The sequence below is a fragment of the Aplidium turbinatum genome, chromosome 1, assembly GCF_918807975.1.
Source record: "Aplidium turbinatum chromosome 1, kaAplTurb1.1, whole genome shotgun sequence".
In the NCBI taxonomy this organism is placed as follows: Eukaryota; Metazoa; Chordata; class Ascidiacea; order Aplousobranchia; family Polyclinidae; genus Aplidium; species Aplidium turbinatum.
Window position 1 is genome coordinate 52,099,062 of NC_137472.1, and position 21,402 is coordinate 52,120,463.

General features: G+C 37.2%; 1 protein-coding gene across 2 annotated transcripts; it reads right to left on the reverse strand.

The window, feature by feature from the left end:
* Nucleotides 1–3,782: 3,782 nt before the first annotated feature.
* LOC145782724 (tectonin beta-propeller repeat-containing protein 2-like) lies at nt 3,783–21,175 on the reverse strand. Of its 2 annotated transcripts, none has more exons than XM_082594491.1 (24): nt 21,058–21,175; nt 20,022–20,173; nt 18,363–18,619; nt 17,958–18,122; nt 17,590–17,630; nt 17,032–17,148; nt 16,028–16,324; nt 15,483–15,624; nt 14,945–15,030; nt 13,752–14,474; nt 13,003–13,083; nt 12,377–12,485; nt 12,138–12,266; nt 11,184–11,470; nt 10,714–10,822; nt 9,899–10,059; nt 8,979–9,062; nt 8,688–8,799; nt 8,239–8,343; nt 7,551–7,790; nt 6,699–6,871; nt 6,286–6,403; nt 5,629–5,778; nt 3,783–5,230 (listed from the first exon to the last, which is right to left on the reverse strand). In XM_082594491.1, exons 1-24 carry the CDS (start codon nt 21,118–21,120, stop codon nt 5,061–5,063), a joined length of 4,071 nt encoding a protein of 1,356 aa, XP_082450617.1. In that variant the 5' UTR covers nt 21,121–21,175; the 3' UTR covers nt 3,783–5,060. The 2 variants fall into 2 exon arrangements, with proteins under 2 accessions (XP_082450617.1, XP_082450609.1); XM_082594483.1 differs by having other exon boundaries at nt 14,945–15,057.
* Between the last annotated feature and the right edge of the window lie 227 nt (nt 21,176–21,402).

The window sequence follows — 21,402 nt, forward strand, 5'->3', positions numbered from 1 at the left end:
GAATAATTTTGTTTTGGATATTTTGTTTTGTCATCAGTAGGATGCAAGCAGGCTGCCATACTTTTGCTAAACATACTGCTGTATCCCAAGCTGCAAGCTTCCCACTCTGGTGGTTACGAGGATTTAATTGAAGATGATATATGCATTTCTGAACATCTCCAGTAGTTGGTCTAAATTGTCCTTCCTTAAAATGTTTTAAAGGCTGCAAATTACCAAGCAAACCACCATTGTTCATTTTACTCTTCCTCAGCTCCATGATGGATACATGAATACACACGGAATATTAGACAGTAGAAGTGTATACAATACGTTATACATACAAGATACAAGTAGAAAATGCTAACTGATCAATAGTGAAACCTGAAATGCATTACAGAAGGTTATCGTTAAGTTCAGCTGACTTAATCCATTTTTTGCCACATGATTTAGATGCATAGACTACATTATGCTGGTTGAGAGATGCTATTGAAATTGTGGCGGACCGTGACCATCTTGCACTTGATCAGAGCTCTTTCCGAGCAATGAAGCGTGTATTCTAACATCAAGTGCAATGGGTACCCAGATGTTACCTACATTGAGATGATCGGTTCCACGTTATACTGTGTATGACTCCAGGCATTTAACGTTTGTGGTGCCTAAGGAATACATCTTGTTGTAGGAATGAAGCGACTGCGACAAAATCATTCATGCATGACTGTTCGTATCAATTTTTTAATAACTTTTTTGTTGTTGCTCTGAGACACTTTTTAATATATTTTTTGAACTCCTTACCCCCAAAAACCTCTTGAAAGCAACTTTCACCATTTTTCTAGTATCATTTGGCAATAAATTAACAAAAATCAGTCATGCGTGACTGCGTAATCTGGGTACTTAAACGGTCATAACTCTGGTACCGATTGTCCAATTTTAATAATTTTTTTTTAATTCATCAGCAGAAGAAATGCTTTCAGATAATCCAGATATCAGCATACTAGGTTAAACGTAAAGGGGTTTTAAAGGAAATTTTTGTAATTTTTTTGAAAAGTTGTTGCTATGCAACAGCGAATAACTTCCCAGACGTTGATTGAAAAAAAATTTTATGCATATTTTTGAAATCAGCATTGAAAACCCATGCAGAAAAGTCACAATATAGATGAAAACAAAAGAAAGTCCGGGGATTGGGGAGGTCTAAATACAGCACATGCTTGTCTATTCTAAAAGTCACTGTATTGTAGCAAGGTACATTAAGGACTGCTCTCCATTCAGTGTCACCTAATGAATGGAATAATTCCCTGGAAACAACACTTTAACAACATCAGAAAACTTCACTCTGCCAATCCCAGTAACCGGCCCTGCGTCAAAAGCCTCTACAAGTAATCGAAACTACCAGAAACAACCTATCAAGGCTTTGTCAGTCCGAGGATAATGATTCAAAACCAATCCGCATCAAAACATATTTCTTAAAAGTTTGAATGAATACTGTACAGTACCATAATTTACGCAACTTCTTAGCTGAGACTAAGGTTACAACATCCTTCTTCAATATGTCGCTTTTCAACAAAAAAATTCAAAATAGTTTTATAAATACAAGTATTTGGCCCTTTGCAATCGTCGTTCAACGGTAAGAATACTTGTTGAATCTTGAATGAATTTTGCTGACCTCTCATTTGGTCAGCAAAAGCAAGAACCAAAGTTGCCAGATGCTTTCATAATTTCCAGCCAAATTGCTACTGAAAAGTAGCCCAATCATCACAAACGATGAAACAAGTCCAAAAGTAATCCGAAATATGAAATAGTTGCGCAAAATATATAGCCAAAATTGAAAAAAAAAGGTAAAAATGGAAAAAAACCAAACAAAAAACAATACAACTGCTAAAATTTTTCTGCAACTCCAAAACAAAACTAGCCCAATTCCGTGGTAAAACAGAGGAACTGGCAACTCTGACAAGAACCTCCTGAATCACTGGAGCGATCACAGTCCTTGGTGACGCATTATGAAACGTCACACAACTATTTTGACAAAGTGACAAAAATCTGCATGAAAATGTCGCTTTGAAAATACATTTTACTTGAAAGAATTTTTTTTAAAAGCATGGATATAGCCTACGTTACTAATTAGTAATTACTATCAACTTTCTCAAAGTTTATTGAAATATTTTGGTGCAATGAGGATTAATATCTCAAAAAAGCAGAAGTCAAGCAACAAAATATGTCCAAAGGACTTTCTTTAATTAGCTTTAAAGTCTAAACCAGTGGTTCTCAACCGTTTTGTCTTGGCGGCACATTTAATTCTAAGGCGCAGAGATAACCATTTTGTTGCAGTGATACTGATAAACCAAAATTTTATTTGAAACTTATTAGTATTGTAGGGACCCGAATGAATTTCCATTGTTTTTAGCTCTCTACAAAATGTAATTCTCACATAACATTTACGTTTCTTAAAAACTCACTGAACCCAAAAGTGAGAATAAATCTAGGCTAGTTGCGTTTCTTAAGAAAACTCACTTGTTGTGCACCGAGATAATATTGATGGATCATTTTTTACTCAAATAACCTTTTACCGGCAGCTTTCCTTAAGTGATTCTGTTTAATGGCAAGTCATCGCTTTCAATCGTTTCTGCCTTAACAAAACGTTGTATCCGCAGTTCACCTCTGCGACGGAATCTCACCAGGAGTTCACTTCAGTTTGTAAACATTGTTGAAATTTGCCAATTTTTAAATTACGTAACTGCTTGCTTTTCCCTTTTTCTGAAAGTGGTTTATATATGTATATACCTCTGCACAAAACAAAATTTTAACTCAGACAGAGGCTCATAATATTACAAAGACTCATAATATTACTGAAAATTAACAGAGAACTCGAACTCCCGAATAAAAGAACTTGAGACTCATTGTGTTATCTCTACGCCATCGAAGCTTTGTTACGCCAGCAGCGGTTCTGCTGTCATCAAGGGGTTATAAACATTTAATATAAATAAAACCTAGAACCCCTGCATTCAACATAAAACTTAGAACCCCTGCAGTATGATATTGCACAAGCTTCGAATCGACACACTTGGAAGACCACTATGGTGTCTGTGGAGTTGCAAACGATCTTTTTTCATCTTACTTGAATCATGAATGACAATAAACAATATGTTGCGAATAATCATGATAGTGATAGGCCTACTTCTACCCAGCCATCTATCCAGTATGGTATCCTTCAAGCTTCAACACAAGGTCCACTTTTGTTTTTAATGTAGCCTACATAAATGACCTACTAAAGTAACTAAACAGTATGTTGACAATAGATACCAAGGTTGTTTGCGGACGATAGCCTACAACTACATGCCTCATTGGTAAAGACGAAAACATAAATTCATTGCACATCAAGCTTAGGCTAATACCGAATTAAGTTAGCTGCTGTAGAAGGTTGGACCACTGCCAATAAATTGACCATCAATGCTTCTAACTCCAACCATTCAGTAATTCCTTCTAAAAAAAGATGAGATGTTTCTTAGCCTACTTTGGGGCCAGAAGATGTCAACGGTACCGGCCCCCGATTTGTCTCTCAACGGCCTTGCTTTTAGCGTAGGCTTGCAATTATGTTGCAAAAACACGTGCCCACTTGTGGACTGACCTACCGTACCTTTCAAACAACTCGAAAAAATGGAACCATCTGTTTTTATTGTCGCACTGAGAAATTGGCCCTAGAGTGGAAGCTTAATCTTGGCTGTTTCGTAAACTTAGCCTAGGCTTTGATTAGGATAAATTAAGAAACCCTGCCTCCATATAGCTTACAAAAGTTTTAATCAAAATTGATAGAGAGTGAGAGAGAGAAATAACTTTATTTGCTCATCAGATTCTATAGCTATAATCGTACGGTTCACAATAAGCTTACACCACGATACGGTAACATATAATTCATAAATAATAGAAGAACGCATAAGCAGCCTACTACGGTCAGTGTTGAATAATAATAATTCAATCTGATTGGGTTGAAACAGCGAAAGACAAAAAAACGATACAAAAATACTTTATCTTTTAGGCAAGACGCAGTGATTCACTGCCTAATCAATTTAATACACTCTCAGGTCCAGGTGGTATCGCTGGAACAAAAAACATAAAATTTTTGGAAGACTGTTTCCTGCACTACAATGATAAACATCGTTGTGAGCCGAGTCTAGCTAGGCTACACCTACGTAAACTGACAAATTTACAAAACAATATAAAAATTATTGTGACGACAGCAAAAACGTATTGTAGGATCACAAACCAGGCATATGCGATAACACTGATCATGACACAGGCCGCAAGTAATTGGATGAAAGCAAAAAATCTCACAGATCATTAAATAGCTTGGAGTGTATTTGAATTGCCGTGCCATAGAATTCGCGTAACTTCGCCTTTAAGCGACTTTGGATTTGATAAGCATGCTAATACAAAAACATACGCATTTGCAGCAGCCTATACAATGCGAAAATTGCGTTCCAAAGTGAATTTTTCAGCGAATTGAGTTCACAACTTTTATGGGATATTTTCAGGTTTCTTATGAATTTAGTTTGAAAAGTTATACACAGGGTAAAATGTGGTGTATGCAAGCCAATTAAAGAAAGGAAATAAATATCGATAACACATAAGCGTAATAAAACAGACATTATCTGACACTCTGTGAAGAAAAGAAGTCAACGAGAACGGCGGGTTGAGTGCTATAGCTTGTACGAGCAACAATGTGCGCTACAAATAACATTATGTGCAACGTTCCTTGTAAAAAAATCATGTCAAGAAATCGAATTTCAATTGTTTGTTTGATTTGTAACAGTGAGTTAGTTTCACGAAACCATAAAGTATTACTGTTGTAATTTCGTTACTTACCGTGGTTAGAGCAATGAATGAAAGGCTTTTATATTGTTTTCTATTTTTGGCAGCTTTAAAAAGATCCAACAACACTTGGAAAGAATTGTACCTTGACAGTTGACATTACACCCAGACAGCAAATCAATCGATTTTTTACATTAACGTCTGCCGACGTTGAATCAATGTAAAAACGGGTGATTTGTTGTCTGGGCACGAAGCAAATAGGCAACTATATTAAGTTGATATCATAAAATTTTCCAAGAATTGTCGGCATCAGCAACTCGACTACTTGATTCCGCTTCTGCGTAAACGTCGTCACGCATGGCTTCAAGTAACGGAGGGCAATACAGTTGCGTGACGTGACGACGCAATCGTTGCTTTACGTCGATCGCCCACAACTCGTCATATGGAGTCGCTAGATGAAGCATTTAAAGAAAAATAAGTTAAATCACACCATCTGTCTTTAAAGAAACTGTAAAAAATAATAAAAAAAATATAAAATTTTTGAATAAGTTAGATTATTTCCTTAACTTCACGATATCTTATCATACTGTATTAATTCTGTATTTAGTTCTGAAATTAACAAGAATATTATCAGCATCACAAGACAGAAACGTAGATTATAGGGATTACAAAAGTAGGGAGATGAAAACTTTAGGTTTGCAAGAAGAGGATGCACAAAACACGGAAACTCCGTACTAGCGACCCTAGATAGGGATTTCCCGTCCCTACCCTAGACAGCACGTACCCAGATAGCAAATCCGTTATTTTGCTGTCTGTATATAATTCCATGTTGTAATATTCTCAGCTTACCTGTTAAGTTTTTAAAGTTTCCTGGTATTTTCTTCCAATAATCTCCCATGCAATCACTGTGAGTGATCCCACAACGGCGCAAAATGCTACCTTCCTTGCACAAAGCCCATACTGCGTGGTTACTGACGGTTATTTTTTCAACAGGCGGACCTAAATGAAGGTAATGTGTATTTACTTCCCTGTTTCTAGCAAATACACAATTAGGCTACGCTATGATCTACATTTACAAACACGGTTAGCAACGCATGTGAGACGGTTTGGTTAAAAAGCATCCAAACGCACAATGCGACTTCAGAAAATATAAGACTGTTTTAAAAAGATGTTGTCATGTTTATGAACAATTTCCGAACTGCAAAAATAGCTCATTCTGCCTAAATAAAACGCTCGTCTTTAAACCAATCTCAACACTGAAACTGTGAAGTGTTTGGTTGGTTTAACATACCGGTAATTGCAGTGAGAAAATAACTTATTTTTACTTAGCATGTGCAAGTGTATAGTGCATGTATGTTTAGTTGTTCACATTACGGTATATACAGATGCAACTGAGAGCCTTGCCCTTCTTGCACCATGTGATACCATGAAATACTTTATGTACGAAACCTTGTACAGCGGTTCTAACTTTTATGAAGCAAGATTCTCAACACAATCAAAAACCACCTTGAACAATCTTCCATCTTTCTCCGATTGGTACTTCTGCTCTGACGCCCGTTCTGACGTATGTGCTGCCATGATCATCCACCGCCCATACGTTGATATCTGATGGACCGCATGTAATCTGTTCAAGACAACAAACTAACAACATCTGCGACCAAAAAACATAAGTCGCCATTTTTACAACTCAGTGTCAAGTGATGTAAAAATAGCAACTTTTGCGGACTTGACAGTCTGACTTTTCCATAAATTTGTAAGCATTTAAATTTCTTTAAACTGCCACATTTTCAGCTACGCAACTCATTCGATTTCTTCTTACTTTTACATCTAGGCTGAAAAAAAAGACACACAAGATCATACATTCTCTCTAGTCGTTTCCAATAACAAACGTTCAACAACTTTCTGAATGCTATTTCAACCTGAACAAATTGACGATCAGGAAAGTTGCAAGAGTCAATCGACAACCAAGCAGGAGCCATAGCTTTGTGGCCCCTGGTGACATTCACTCCCATCCGTACATAGACCTTTCCTTCTTCGTCAACAGCCCAGACGCACAAAGAGCCACAACTAACATGGATCAGTTTTATATCACCTAAGAAATGTAACTGCATGTTGATTTTTCAAAATATTTTATTAGAAAGAAAAAAAAAACAAGGTTGAATAGTAAATAATCTGGAAATTGCTAAATTTTTATGACAGCACAGACAGATAAATTAATATTCTTAACAGTGGAAAACTGTAAAACTATTGTTGATAACTTCAACGTTAGATCTTGACGTTGAGATTATTTTCGCCGGCACTCGAGCTCAAGATGGTAATGATCACATTATTAGGAGTGCTAAGCTGAATTGTGAACGAAAGATTTACAGCAGTAGGTCAGTAGGTGACATATTGCTGAATATTGCAATATTAAGTAAAGGTAACACACACACTGTAAAACCTCAAGAAAAGCAATAGCACATCCGGCAAGCAACCGTGCAGCATTTTCTCCACAAAACTTAAAAAGATTACATTACTGGCGCTCAGTTGCGCTTTTCCGGCAACATTAGAAGGGTCAATTGCCAATTTGAATTTTTTTTACGCCTTGCTACTGGCTTGCTTTCAACAAAAAACTTAAATTACTCTAAAACCAACTTCACTCTTTTTATATAACCCATAAAACTATATTATTTTGAATCAGAAAGAAGTGTAACCCTTCTAGTGTTATGGATAAGCCAAAAGCAGATGCAGTTTCGCACCTCCATAATCTAATATCCCTAGTAAAGCCTAACCCAGCTGTATGCTGACGTCAACGTGTCGCCATTCCACACCAGTTGGAGTGTTAGAGGAAATGCCAGAGCGAGCGTAGAGGCCACCCGACTGGTACAGCATCCACACAGCCTCTCGTGATGCGGACACAGCCAGAAGAGAACTGGTTCCGGCCGGAGGAGGGATCGCTGTCACCTGGGAGATGTCAGACTGGGAGGTGAAGCAAATGACGTCACCATTCTCTTGCGCAACCCATATCAATCCTGCAATGGTGTTGTACAAAAACAATCTATAAAAAATAACTGAAAAAAAGGATTCAAGATTGGAAAGTTTGTCATAATGTGACAGTGAAATTCAATACTCTTTGTTCGTGCTTTTCACAGAACTAGATCCTTTCAAAAATACGAAACATGCACGACTTGATGTGCTATTACAACAGTGAATAAAAAGCAGCGAAACTTGGAGTGAAAATAAACAAAATGATCAAAAGAGGAAATATTATTTCACAATATATTTTAGCAGTGAAGTTGCATATTTCAAAATAAACATAAACTTTCTCATAAACACAGATTATTATTTTCGCAAATACCACACGATTGATAGAAAAGCTAGTAATGAAAAGTCAAATTACATTGTTCGCGAACACTCAAAATAGCCCGCGTCTTTATTCGCCTCAATTTTACCAACAGACCAACCCTACTTTGTGTGTACCTTTCCAGGTCCCACATTCAGGAGAAAATATTGACGAAGAAGATATATAGCTCCACCTAACAGATGAAGCGATTCCCGCCATGCGCACAAGACGCCACTGGTTGCCTGAAACAATGGAGAGAATGTTTTGGATAAAAGTTCCTACTACAAACCACGCGCACTCACCCAACAAATTAGTATCGACTTAGCCGGCTAGTTAAAACGATGCGGTTGGCTAAAGTTGATCAAAGTTTCAAATAGTCGACCAGTGCGCCTCATGACAAATCAAAAAGCGATACATGCTTTTATTTTTTAAGGGAAAATTTTAAATTTACTGAGTCCAAAAGACAGTTTCCTGATTTTGATGAGTAACTTTTAAGGATCTACGGACAACGGTTAGCAAAAATCAACTTGCAACAGGGGAACAAAACAATATTGCAGCTGTAATCTGCATTTACAACTGTTTATACCGGTGATAGCTCCTCTTGCCACATGTAGGTTCTGGGAATTTGAAGCGACCCAAACAGAACACAAACTGACAGCAACGCTGTTTGCGGCAGCTGACCCTGACAACCACGACGTCTGCAATGAAAAAGCAATCCTCAATAAGGTTTAAGCATAGAAAAATAAAAAACTCACATGTGTTAACTACTTTTTGTAGATAGGCCAAAGATAACACTGTCCGCAAGAAATGGAAGCAAGATTGTGGTAAACTACAAAACAAACATTAATTTTTCTTTCAGAGTTTTGCTTTGAATTACCGGATCTGTGCGGAAATCAGGGTGAGGTATGGACGGAAAAAGTCGGTCTCTCTGTTCCTGGTACAAATACTCGTTCAAGTACACCTGTATACAGAAAGGTTGCATTTTATTGCCATAGGTCATCGTCAGGTTGTAGTCAAAATTACTGCAACAGCAATAAGTATGTACCATTGTTACCTTGTACCAAGAGACATAGCTCCATACATGTAGAATATAGTGCAGCTTCTAAAATGTAGGTGAGTAGAACACAAGCAAATATTGTACTAGAAATAATTGTAGTCACACTACCAGACATTACCATTATATTTTGATAAACACCGTTTAACATAATCAATCTACCCAAGTTTATAGTTTAAGTTAGTTCAAGTTATATATTTTTAACAATAAATAAAAGAAGTCCGCTAAGCCTATCATCAACACATGACTGCAGTGGAGCTACATTTGTGTCATATGTATACCATCATATACCTCATATGTAACTAACGCCGCCTGAAACCTTTATGCACTTTTTTTATTATTTTTAACTGCTATTTTTTAAAAACAAGCTTCCTTCTTTAGTTCGAAATACTTAAAGGGGATGTATGGCAGAAGGTTTTGTGAACACAAGTGCCCTCATGCTTACGATTTTCATATAGATCATAAAATAAATTTCAAATTGCAAACACAACTTTCAGCCAAATATTATAGGGTCACAACCCACCAGGCAATTCTACAATAAACTTACCAAACAGCAAATCAGTCGTTTTTTACATTCAACGTCGTCGTCTGCAGTCAACGTCTGCAGACGTTGAATCAATGTAAAAAACGACTAATCTGTTGTCTGAATTGTTAACATTAAATGGCAGTTTTAAACACAAATACAGCGGTGGAACAACTTAGGCTAGTGTAAACGGGGGTCGCTCGTTTGTTGACACACCCACCTGCCACCATTGGTCACCTTCAGGGTTACTTGAGGTCACATTGGATCTAAACCAGAGCCTGTGATTGGAGTCCACGACCCACATCGTCTTTTGGTAATCTGAAGTTATGAAGTGCACTGCTGCTTGTTCATCGTCATCGTAGTCAGTGCAGATTGGTTCAACTGAACATAACGAGACACATAACACACAATAAGTACAAGAGGTGTTCGAAACAAACGCATTTCGTTTCGATAAAGAACTTTTTATCTTGGTTTCGTTTTGAAACACATAAAAGTAATTTCGTTTTCTATTAGAAACACACGAAAACGAAAGAAGAATGTTGTAAAAGAATCTGATGACCCAGAAAATAACCTAAGCTTTAAAGTGAGTCGTCTGCAAAATGTTTTCGAAAAATTAGAACTAACCCAAGCATACGAGAGTTTAAAAAAATGTTCCAAAACAATCTTTTGTTTTTGTTATGTTTTTTTGCAAACAATGGAAACGTGGAAAGGAAATTTAAAGAATGAAGCAGACAAGGTCCGACTGAAGGAGGAAAATGCGATGGACAGAACGAGATGGAGAATAGGAGTGAAGGCAATCGCTGCAAGGAAAGCATCGGCCACCTCCACTAGTGGGGACAAAACCAAATTTGGATACTGATGATGTGATTTAAAAAGACGTATATTTTTTTACAGTTTAATGAGGTTGTAGGAAAAAGTAATTTCTTCTGCGATCATTTGTTCCCATTCATTTTCGTTGGTGGTCGGTCCACAATCCACATAGAGTTAAGCGCAAGCAAACAAATAAATATAGTTGTAAAAATGATATGATTTCACCTGAATCCCAGTTGCTGTGTTCATTCAACGAGGCCAGTGGTTTGCACAAAACCCTCCCATCCGCATTTAATAACCACGCAACGGCGTTTGTCAAAGCTAGTTGGATTGCCTGAACAATATTTTAAATTAAATCGCGCCTTCCGAGACAAGCTACGCACAGTGAGGAAACTTGAAAAGCGAAAAGTCTCAAGGAATGCTTTGCAACCGAACAATTTAGTTTCAGATTGCTGTGCAGAAAAAATCACAAACAACCGTTTTCAAAATTGAAAGCACTTGTAATTGTAAACGAAACATAATACCAGTGTATAAAACTCAACCATCACAAAGCTGGGTTTTGAAAAATTTAAATATAAAACCGGTACAATATTAACATAACGTGAATCTCCTCTATACAAATAAATTGCTTAAGAAAATAAGGTACCGTACTAAAGTGATAAAACAACAACAAACAATTTAGGTTATGACCTCACCTTGACGGCGCTTGTGATAAAACAACTGTCAATGAAGCGAATATCGACAGGTTGGAAAAAATGATCTGCTGCTTCTGAACGTGACAAGCCAGTCACTCTCAATACTTTTCCATCGAAATCTATGATCCAGCCCTCGGTTAGACCCAAACAAGCAAACGTAGCGTCACGTCCGACCAGGATCCAGTCTAAGTCGATTTCAACGCTTTTTTGTGGATCGTTCGTTAAGACAACAGGAATTGGCGCTGTGTATACATTTCCCTTGGTGGTGACGAGCCATGCAAAGTCGCCTGAAAAAAAAAAGATGTTTAAATGTGGAATGTGGTAAGTAAATCGTTAATCGTTCAAAAAAAAAAAAGATTCTGATTTTAAATCTCTGTTTTAAGTAATCAAGTTTATTTTTAAAAGAAAAACCTTTTAAAAATGATTTTCACAAGCAAGGTGTGGGCTTCGTGGCCGAACGACAAAAGTGTCTGACTAACGTACGAAAGGACTTCGGTTCGACTTCTATCGAGAGCGTCTGGCTGTTTTTTTGTTTGCAAAACGCTCAGTTACATTATATAAGATTGACTTTGCTTTAGCTTAACGCAAATTTTGTAGGTAAAGCAAGGTGAGTCCCATACTTGAATCCAAGCGTTTGGGGATAAGAAGATAAGGTTCTCTTAATACTAAGCTTTCGGTACAAGAGTAGGGTGGCCAGTTCCTTTCTCTCGGCCACCTTTGTTTCAGCAACTAAGCCCACCCAATTTATTGTACCCTGGGAAGATATGAGCGGTGTTTTTCAACAACCAGCTGAAGCCGGTTGTCGAACCATGATTGCATGATCGGGAAGTGAGCGTCTTATCCGCTGCGCCGTCCCAGCGCAAAAAAAAAACAAGTAACGGACCAAAAACAGAAAGTTTATGTTAAGCCAAATGCTTAAAGAATAAAAATCAACTAAGCCTACTGAGTACTGACCTGATGGAGAGACTGCAATGTGCCTCGCTTTTTTTGAAAACTTATGCCATATCAATTGATGACTTGAGCTTTCTTCAACGCAATAAGCATGATGTTTGGCATTGATGAAGCAGATAATTCTCTCAGAGCCTAAAGCAGCGTTCAACAAACAAAATTTTAATACCACACTGAAAAGCACAAGTGCGGAATTGCATGGTAGAATCAACAAAAAGCTTGTTTGCGATTCAAAAGTTTGTTACCTTCCAAACGATGTAAGCTGCCCGATGGCACTGTATTAACTGTCCATCTATCTGAAGACTTCGGTGACACTTCAGAATCAACATAGAATTCTGGATTCAATTTTACTGCCTGTGAAAGTCAAGCTAGTCAGCGTCTCTATATTTTTAAAGTCTAAAGACGTTAAAACAATGTAAAAAACCCATCTTCTGCTGGTTGAAAATGGGGATAAAATAGCAACAGAATACATAGGCTACATGTAAACGGTAAACTGCACTGACACTCTTGAAATTTCGTGGCAATATACATCAAAAATACGCGTAAAATACGCAATATACACGTAAAAATGTAACTTTAAGTGGTAAACACCGCAGTAAAAGTTTTCAAAACTTATTAGCTTCAATCAAACCATGTCTGTGCCGCTCTTATATTCCTTAAAGAGCTAAGTGTGTATAACTATATCAAAGACAAATTTTCATAGGACAGTCATATAATACCACTCTAAAATGGCAGTATCATTTAATGTAAATGTAATGCAGAAATGTAAACATTCTTAACAAAAATCTCGTAAAGAATTTAGTTTATTTAATTAAATTTGCAACAAATAGTGGCACGACAGGTCAAACAAATAAATCTCCAAAATACTTACATTGAAATACTGGTCGTCGCTTTGATGTTGGGTTTTGTAGGACCCGGATGAAGTACCCGCATGGTCAGGGTCTTCATCAGACTGCAAAAAAATAATAATACAGCAGATGCTTTAAAAACAAATTTCTATTCTTTAGAATTTATACCCAGCTTTACATCAGAACAATTTCATTGCAGGTCGTCGTCGTGTGAGCCTCTGGGACCGAGGGTCTATCCTTTTACCGCGCCAGATTCACGATGTTCCCGGACTACACTGGAAGGCTACTAGAGAGCAGCCAGTCTTTGGTTTCATCATCCATGACACGCAGACCTTCCACTCCGTTAGGTGGCTTAAAAATGGAACAGTCATCGATGATGTGGTCTGCGATCTGTTCCTCGGCACCACATTCACAGGAGAAGGAAGAGGCCATTCCCCATTGGTGCATGGTTGAGCAGAATTGCTGGTCATGGGAACAGTAAAGTATCCCCATGTGTGTTTTCAAATTTTAGAAGGCTCCTTTCTGAATGGTGAAATCGACTAGCCCATCGATCTATCATGGTTGACTGGCAACATTTTCACATTGTCTTTACCTTAGCCATGAGAATACAATGCATTATTAAAAGCACTTTAAACACACACCGATATAGAATACAAGGTAAAAAATACAAAATTTACTAAACTATCTTTTACTAAACCCTGGCTGTATGAGGCCCGTAGATCATTAAGTGAAGTGACCACCTCATACCAGACAGTATTTTCACAAAATTAACCTTAGAGGAACACGTTGCATCGCTCATAGCGTCTTCTTCAACATCACAAACGTCCGAATCACATAGAGGAAGATCAGTGGATTGATTTGTGTTTGATACCAACGTATCTTCAGGGATAGAAGAAGAATGATCTTTGGTGGAAGAAGGGATCAGCTTCTCGTCCCCACTTGTGTTTGATACCAAAGTATCTTCAGGGGTAGAAGAGGATTGATCGTTCGTGGCAGAAGGGATCAGCTTCTCGTTCCCACTTGTGTTTGATACCAAAGTATCTTCAGAGATAGAAAAGAATTGATCGTTCGTGGAAGAAAGGATCAGCTTCTTGTCCCCATTTGTGTTTGATACCAACGTATCTTCAGAGATAGAAAAGAATTGATCGTTCGTGGAAGAAAGGATCAGCTTCTTGTCCCCATTTGTGTTTGATACCAACGTATCTTCAGGGGTAGAAGAGGATTGATCGTTCGTGGAAGAAGGGATCAGCTTCTCGTTCCCACTTGTGTTTGATACCAAAGTATCTTCAGGGATAGAAGAGGATTGATCGTTCGTGGAAGAAGGGATCAGCTTCTCGTACCCACTTGTGTTGGGAGGTTTGCCAGGTGGTTGTGCTTCATCAGTGATAGGTGGTGTAGCAGAAGATGTAGAGTCGGTAAGTTCGCCTTTAACTTGGCAGTTTTGTGATACTTCGCTTACATATTGCGGTTTGGCACTTGTAGATAGCAATTCATCCTGGCAATAAGAAACAGTTATAATAAACTTTCATAATAAAAATATCATAATAAGAAACTTTCATAATAGTAATATATTATTATCGTACCGATATATGATACAAACAAAAATCAGTTCTAAAAATGTATCACTGAAAAACTTAAAAATTGGAAAGTTAAGTTGAAATTTGCAAATCATAAAAGCGATTATAAATAATAAACACAGGAGTAGACGTAAGATAGTTTAATTCTTCATGATGTAATTGATAATTATTAATTATTTTACACTTTTTGTAGTTTACGCTAGTTGACCGCCTAGCTTGAAGGCAACTATTTTTCACTCAACGCTTAACCAGGTTAAACACATTACATGCATATTAATAAACCAAGTTTTGGACCTGTGATGAAACGTTCTGCACATCAGAAATAGAACATTGTTAAAAAAAAACAAGTAAAATTCATGAGCTATCGGTACTTAAAATCATAGGTCACCTTGTTGGGATCTATGTCGCTTTCTTGGTCGCAGATCTGTGATGGATCGTGGACGTCTTTGGTGAAGCTTTTCTTTCGACAAACGTCTGAACCATTAGAAGGCGTTCGATGAGCTAACAGATACAAACTGACGTAAAACCGTTGCATTGTCATTCAATGTTTTGCAACGATGCATTGTCAACGTATTGCTACAGCACAGACAAGTCATCTGAAGGAAAATATGCTGTAGAGTTGTCACTAGCTCTTTAGGGCTGTTTGAAACAAAAAAATGGGAAATGTTTCAAATAATTTCGTTTCGATACAAAATTCTCTTTTAGTTTTATTTCGATTTTAAAAGAAACGCAATTTTGTTTCACTTCAAAAACTTTTTTTTTTTCAATTTTGTTTCGACCAAACGGATTGTGAAAAGTCCAAGTCGTTACTTCGAACAGCCCTAGTCGTTGTCAGCGCATCGGAAACATCCTTTCACACAGATGATGGCATCACATGTATATATTCAGCTGAAGTTAGCAGCGTTCAAAGCATTCAAGACACTCACCCTTGTGAACTTTCTTTTTTCTTAATTTTGAACTGAATACGAGTTTTTCAGTTTTTTCAATGTCAATGTGTTCATATCGAAATCCCTTTTGTGACTGTGACATCGACCTACTTTTCGATTGGCTTTGTGCGTCAATATCATCCTAAAAATACCAGAAATCTTAAACAGCATTTCTTGACTGGTTTTTAGTCGTAAAGTATTTTCGTGCTACCACAGATTTGGGCTTAAATCAGGCAGCAAAAAACAAAAACAAACAAAAGCATCAACTTTGTTTTTGTTTTTATACCAATCTAGTTGATAATAAATGCTAACCAATTTTAAATTTGACACTGACAAAAGCATCAATTTCTGTGCTTACAAGTGTCAAATTTAAGACTGGTTAGCATTTAATTATCAACTACATTGGTATAACGTGCTACAACAACGAAAGCAATGGAAAGATAGGAAACCGGTGAATGCGGTAAGATCAAAATCCATTTTTTAAAAGATTGTTTATGTGAATGAAAAAAACAATAATAATGAAAACATGCAATTCTAATACATACCTTCACAAACTTCAAGTCTGGTTCGCACAAATAAGTTTGATTTTCACTATTGGCTTCAACGAGGTTGACCAAATCGTTCAAAATCTCTTTTATAATCAGCAACGTATCGTCATCTTCATTGTGATGATGACTTGTCACAGTTTCTTTTAAGTTGTGGTTAGAGTCGTCTGCGAGTGCAACAGGCTTCGAGTGACTTGACTCGGTAAAATCGCTACTCGATCTCCGTTGGGAAGTCATGAAGCGCTCGGCAACACCAGACATGGGAATGGATGAGACTTTCCTTTTGAAATCATTGGCCTGTTCGCAAAGTAGAAAAAATCATTTCATCAGACAGCTAAAATGACTATGCGACATCTGAAAAGTTGTTGTATGCAGGGGATTTACGTTGTAGCTTCTAACAATTGTGAACAACGTTTGTAAAACAAAAATGTTGATTTGAACGTTTTTGACTTTTGAATATTGTGGCTGTGTCTTTACACAGCCCTGGAGCATTATTTTAAAATGACCACAACAAGCGGAACTCATGTATAAATAGAACGGGTTTCCCTTGTAGCAACATGATCGTTATATAGCATTGTTTATTTGACAAGTGTAGATACAAACAACCTATTTTAGCCTGATACTGCGGGTTCGCTGTGGTGGTAGCGGTTTGTCACTAGCTTTCGAAGCACAGTTCCTTTGACTCGTCATTGCACGTGACTAGAAAATTATGTTACGAAAGCTGGTGACCGCTACCACCACAGCGAACCCGCAGCATCAGGATGAAACAGATCGTTTTTATCAGGTATAAATGTTAGTATCGTGAGAAGTTTATTGCGGGAAGTACTTTTTGCTGGAAAAGCTTGTCGTCATAGTAACGTACAAAGCTACTGCAGAAATTCAGCGCAAAACGCAAACTGAGTAACAAACTACCTTCTCGCTATTTCAATTTTGCACCACCAATCAACTCTTTCATATTCAAACAAACTTTATTATTAAAGACAGAAACCTATCTCCAACCTCACCTGCGCTTGAATCTTGGTGGTAAAACTCTCAACATTTAGGGTGGGCATCTTCGATTGTATCGAGCCAAGCATTGGAGTTATGCTTTTTCGTACTCCGGATAGAGATTGTTTCATATCCTAACATAGCACAAACTTTAAAGCGCCCACCTCAAGCATGTAGCAAGCCGTTGCAGTGATATACTATCAAAGTAATTTTCTAGAACATTTTCATTGTAGTAGCATATACAATTATACATTTAATTATTTTTTATGCAGTTAACTTAGCAATACAAATCACTACAGTTAATATACACCACACAATACACTATCAAACAAAAAATGACGTATACTGGTGACGTATCGTATCCTGTATTTCGTGTTTGTGCTCACAAGCAGAGAAATCACAGTAAAAGCAGCAGATAACTCAGCAATCAATTATTCATGAGTGGTTCCAAATCGGCAGGTTCTATGACTGTGTAGCAGGTTAAATCAGCAAGAAAAGGATTAGGAAGAAACGTCAAAAACGTTCATCATCGTGTGATGTCACCCACTGCAAAATGTGTTTACATTATGGCTTACCTGCATTGTAAAACCATCTTGACCATCATGAGCAGTAGGTCCTGTAAATATGCAACATAGTTGAGTACGGCCAAGCAGCATCCTATCGTGAATATTTAATCACGACGCATTGTACAAATGATTTTAAAGTAACGTCATCAGAGGATCGCAAGTCACGTGATCCGCGGGGAGATGTTCAGAGTATTTCGACGCCTATTGTGTCACAGATGCACGCCAAAGTTGCAGACCGAGTTTATTATAGAATTTAATACCAACAAACGGTTTCGTTATTCCTTGTAATCAACACACTACTGGGAAAAAAATTATAGTGCACATATTTCGAAAAACGCTTTGTAGCATGCCTAACAAACACATAACACAAGCCATACCGATAAAAAGTCTGTCTGGTTCGTAAGCAATTCTGTGAAGCAAAGTGTCTGAGCACAATATAATAATTTCAGTATCAGTCACTTGTACTTGAAGTACGTTTGACAAATTGTGGACTTCGGCGACAATTTTGTTTTTCTGGTGGTCAATCACGTACAATGAAGATCCTGTGATTTAAAATATAAAACAGATCAAGACAAGGACGCTGCAAAGGTTATTAGATGAAAAAAACTACATGTTTTTCAAAATCACGACGTTTAGACTAAAGTAACAGACAATAAGCACGTATTACTGTAAATGTACTGCCACAGTCAAAGTAATAACTAATAACCATGTTTAATGTTTATGGGTACTTGCCATGCCAATGGCAAGCAAAGCTGATTTGGAAAATATTGAAAATGTCTTACCATGATATGTAACCAAACAGTCTGCACCAAAAGCCATAACCATTCCAAATGCAAGGTCCTTGTCATCTCCTGAGTTTTTAAGGTTTGTGAGTTTTATATTGGAACTGCTGGATTCTACAATGTCTTTCATCTTCAATGTCATCATCACAGTTCCATTTATGTCTGATAACCAAACCCTCATGCCTGGTCGTGTGGCGAGCACTTTGAGTTCGCTTTCAATAATTGCATTAGAATTGAAGCATGCACCATATTTCCCTCTGGAAAAAAATCACATTGCAAAATACATATGACCTTGATTTTATTAAAAACGGCTGAGCCAAACGACATGATGGCATAATGCAACATGCATACTATAAGGCATACCGGTACAGGAGCAAGTCTTTTAGGCGCAGCCAGTAAGGCGCCGGTCAAATAGGCGCGCACCCTGTGGCGTCTGGATATTTAGGTGCGGAGCATTGTGGCGCCCGTTCATTTAGGTGCTATTTCTAGTAAAGTCTGCAGATTGTATCAGCTTGGCAGGTAGGGCACTGCTTTTTACACAAAATGTTATTTTGAACAGAAAAATATGTCATGGCTTCCGTGAGTGAAGCTGCTTAAACCGGCAATGCTTTTCACACAAAATGTTACATTGAACAGAAAAATATATTGTATTTGAATGCGCGTGTTCGGCATTTATTTGTTGTTAGTCCAGGTTTGCGTCGGCGAAAGCTTTATCTATAAATTATTCAAGTTTCCGAACATGACTGAGTTCACTTTTAGTGAGTCAAATAATAACTACACTAAACATCAGTCAAAAACAGACCGTAGCCTATATTCAAGCGGGTGGTAGGCTTGAGTGAAGAGTAACTTAGTTTGCCGTCAAAACCCCGACTAAGTTTAATAACGAGCAAAGTCGCACCATTATGCTTGCAACTTGTAGCTAGGGTTCATATGCCTTATAGAAATGTATTCATGTAGTAGAGCGTTGTCTCATACGTACTCTCCACATGACCAATCAATCCCGAGTAGAAGTAATTGCGAAAGATAACAGGTTAAGTAAGGTTCTATCTGGCTGCAACCTGTGTTCAGGATGCATAGCAAATGTCCTGTGGAGATGTACTAACATCAAGAGTAGTAGAACGTTGTCTCGCACCTAATCTCCACATGCGCAAAACAACATATTTTTCTGTTCAATATAACATTTTATGTGAAAAACATTGCCCTACCTGCCAAGCTGATACAATCTGCAGACTTTACTAGGAATAGCACCTGAATGAACGGGCGCCACAGTGCTCCGCACCTAAATATCCAGAAAGCACAGTGTGAGCGCCTATTTCACTGGCGCCTAACTATCAGCGCCTAAAAGACGTGGACCCACCAGTACTGTTATACATTCATTGGTTGTAAAAATGCATCTCTTTTCTCATAAAAAGCCTTGTCAACACAGCCTTTGCAGATTTGAGATTTGCTTACTTAGTTAACATGATCGTTGAAACTCGAAATGCAATGTTCAGCTCAACTGCAAACACACCAAGAGTTAAACCACTTGACAAACCTTATCATATATCAAGGTTGTAGTAAATATAATACACTTATATATACAATATACATACATCGTAAAACAATAACAGTACATGGAACAAAAATTTTCCATATCCTAAATAATAAAAATATTCTTACTTGCGCATGAATTTAGTGCCAATCATTTTCTTTTCTCCATTATGCAACAAAAACGAATTTTCTAAAGTTGACACCAACAATAATTTCTGGCAATATTCCATTTGAATTATTTCAGTCTCTTCTTTTAGTATGAGAGATGAAGAGCATGTTTTCTAAATAATACCGAAAATAGTGGGATGATTTCTATCATACACATACGCATGCACAAATATTGCAAATTCTATATTATATGTACTATTGAAAATCCCAAACCAGCACGAAACACGAGTTAGCAATCTTGACAGGCAATCACATTTAATGTAGATCATGGATGGCAAACCTTTTTTATTGCATGGGTCACAAGAGCTTAATCCTTATAAAAAAGTGGGTCTACATTTAATTGCATGTTAATATTAATGCAAAACTTGCAGTTGCATCTTCTCTGCAGACTGCAAGCCATATTATCCTGGGCTGGTGAGTGGTGATACATGGTTTTTAGCTTAACACATCCAGTATTCGTATATGACGTATATGATCTGAGCTAATTATGTGTGGTTTAATGCAAAATTAAAGTCCATGTGCAAAACTAAGAAGTCAAACAAACATGAAGAACCAAAGAACATTCACAAAGCTACCACAATTCTTTCGTGATTTCAAACAAATTTTGCAGAGAGTTATACTTTGTAACGATTATATTTTCAGCATGGGTTTCAATAGCAGAAAAGTTACAACCGTCCATGTCCGTTTCTATTTCAATTTCATTTCCTGACCCCACAAATCCTAAATAGCCAAGAGGCCTGTAGTAACTGTTTGTGACAAAGGGTATAAACAATAAAACTGATTAGCCAACAATCAAGCACACAATAGCTTTATTATGTTAAAATTAGTACAAATAGTTAGAGAAGCATTTATTCTTTGCTGAATTATTTGTTTATATTTTGCTATTTTTAAAAAGACAAGATGGTTACTGAAAAGCTGTGATGGAGCCCTTTGTAACCAGCGGATCATTACTGATCTAGATGAATGTAATGATAGAACAATTATTATACAATCTTACATTTTTAAGGTCAATTTCTTGGCAAAAAATATTCCCATTCACATCACCAGAGTAGAGTTTCATTCCATTTACACTCCAAGCTAAAGAACTTATCGATGCATTGTGAACTTGACCAACAGAAAACTTTTGCACCTTTTTAATAATTGCATGTGAGAAAAGAATACTTTTATCGTGCAATTATGTAATGCAATCAATACAAGAAAAAAATAAGCATAGCGCAATTAGCGCATGAGCTACATATCACTAAAGTAAATGAAATAGGCCTACTCTGACAGTTTAAAATATTTATGATATACAGTAGTTACATCAAGTGAGTTTATCTGTGCAACATCATCATCATCATTA

Coding starts and splice junctions, on each gene's coding strand:
- LOC145782724 (XM_082594483.1), bottom strand. CDS start 21,120: ATGAAACTCTACTCTGGTGATGTGAATGGGAATATTTTTTGCCAAGAA. Junction 16,325..17,031: donor CCACCAAGATTCAAGCGCAG/GTGAGGTTGGAG, acceptor CTTTGCGAACAG/GCCAATGATTTCAAAAGGAA. Junction 9,063..9,898: donor AAGGTGACCAATGGTGGCAG/GTGGGTGTGTCA, acceptor TTCTGTATACAG/GTGTACTTGAACGAGTATTT.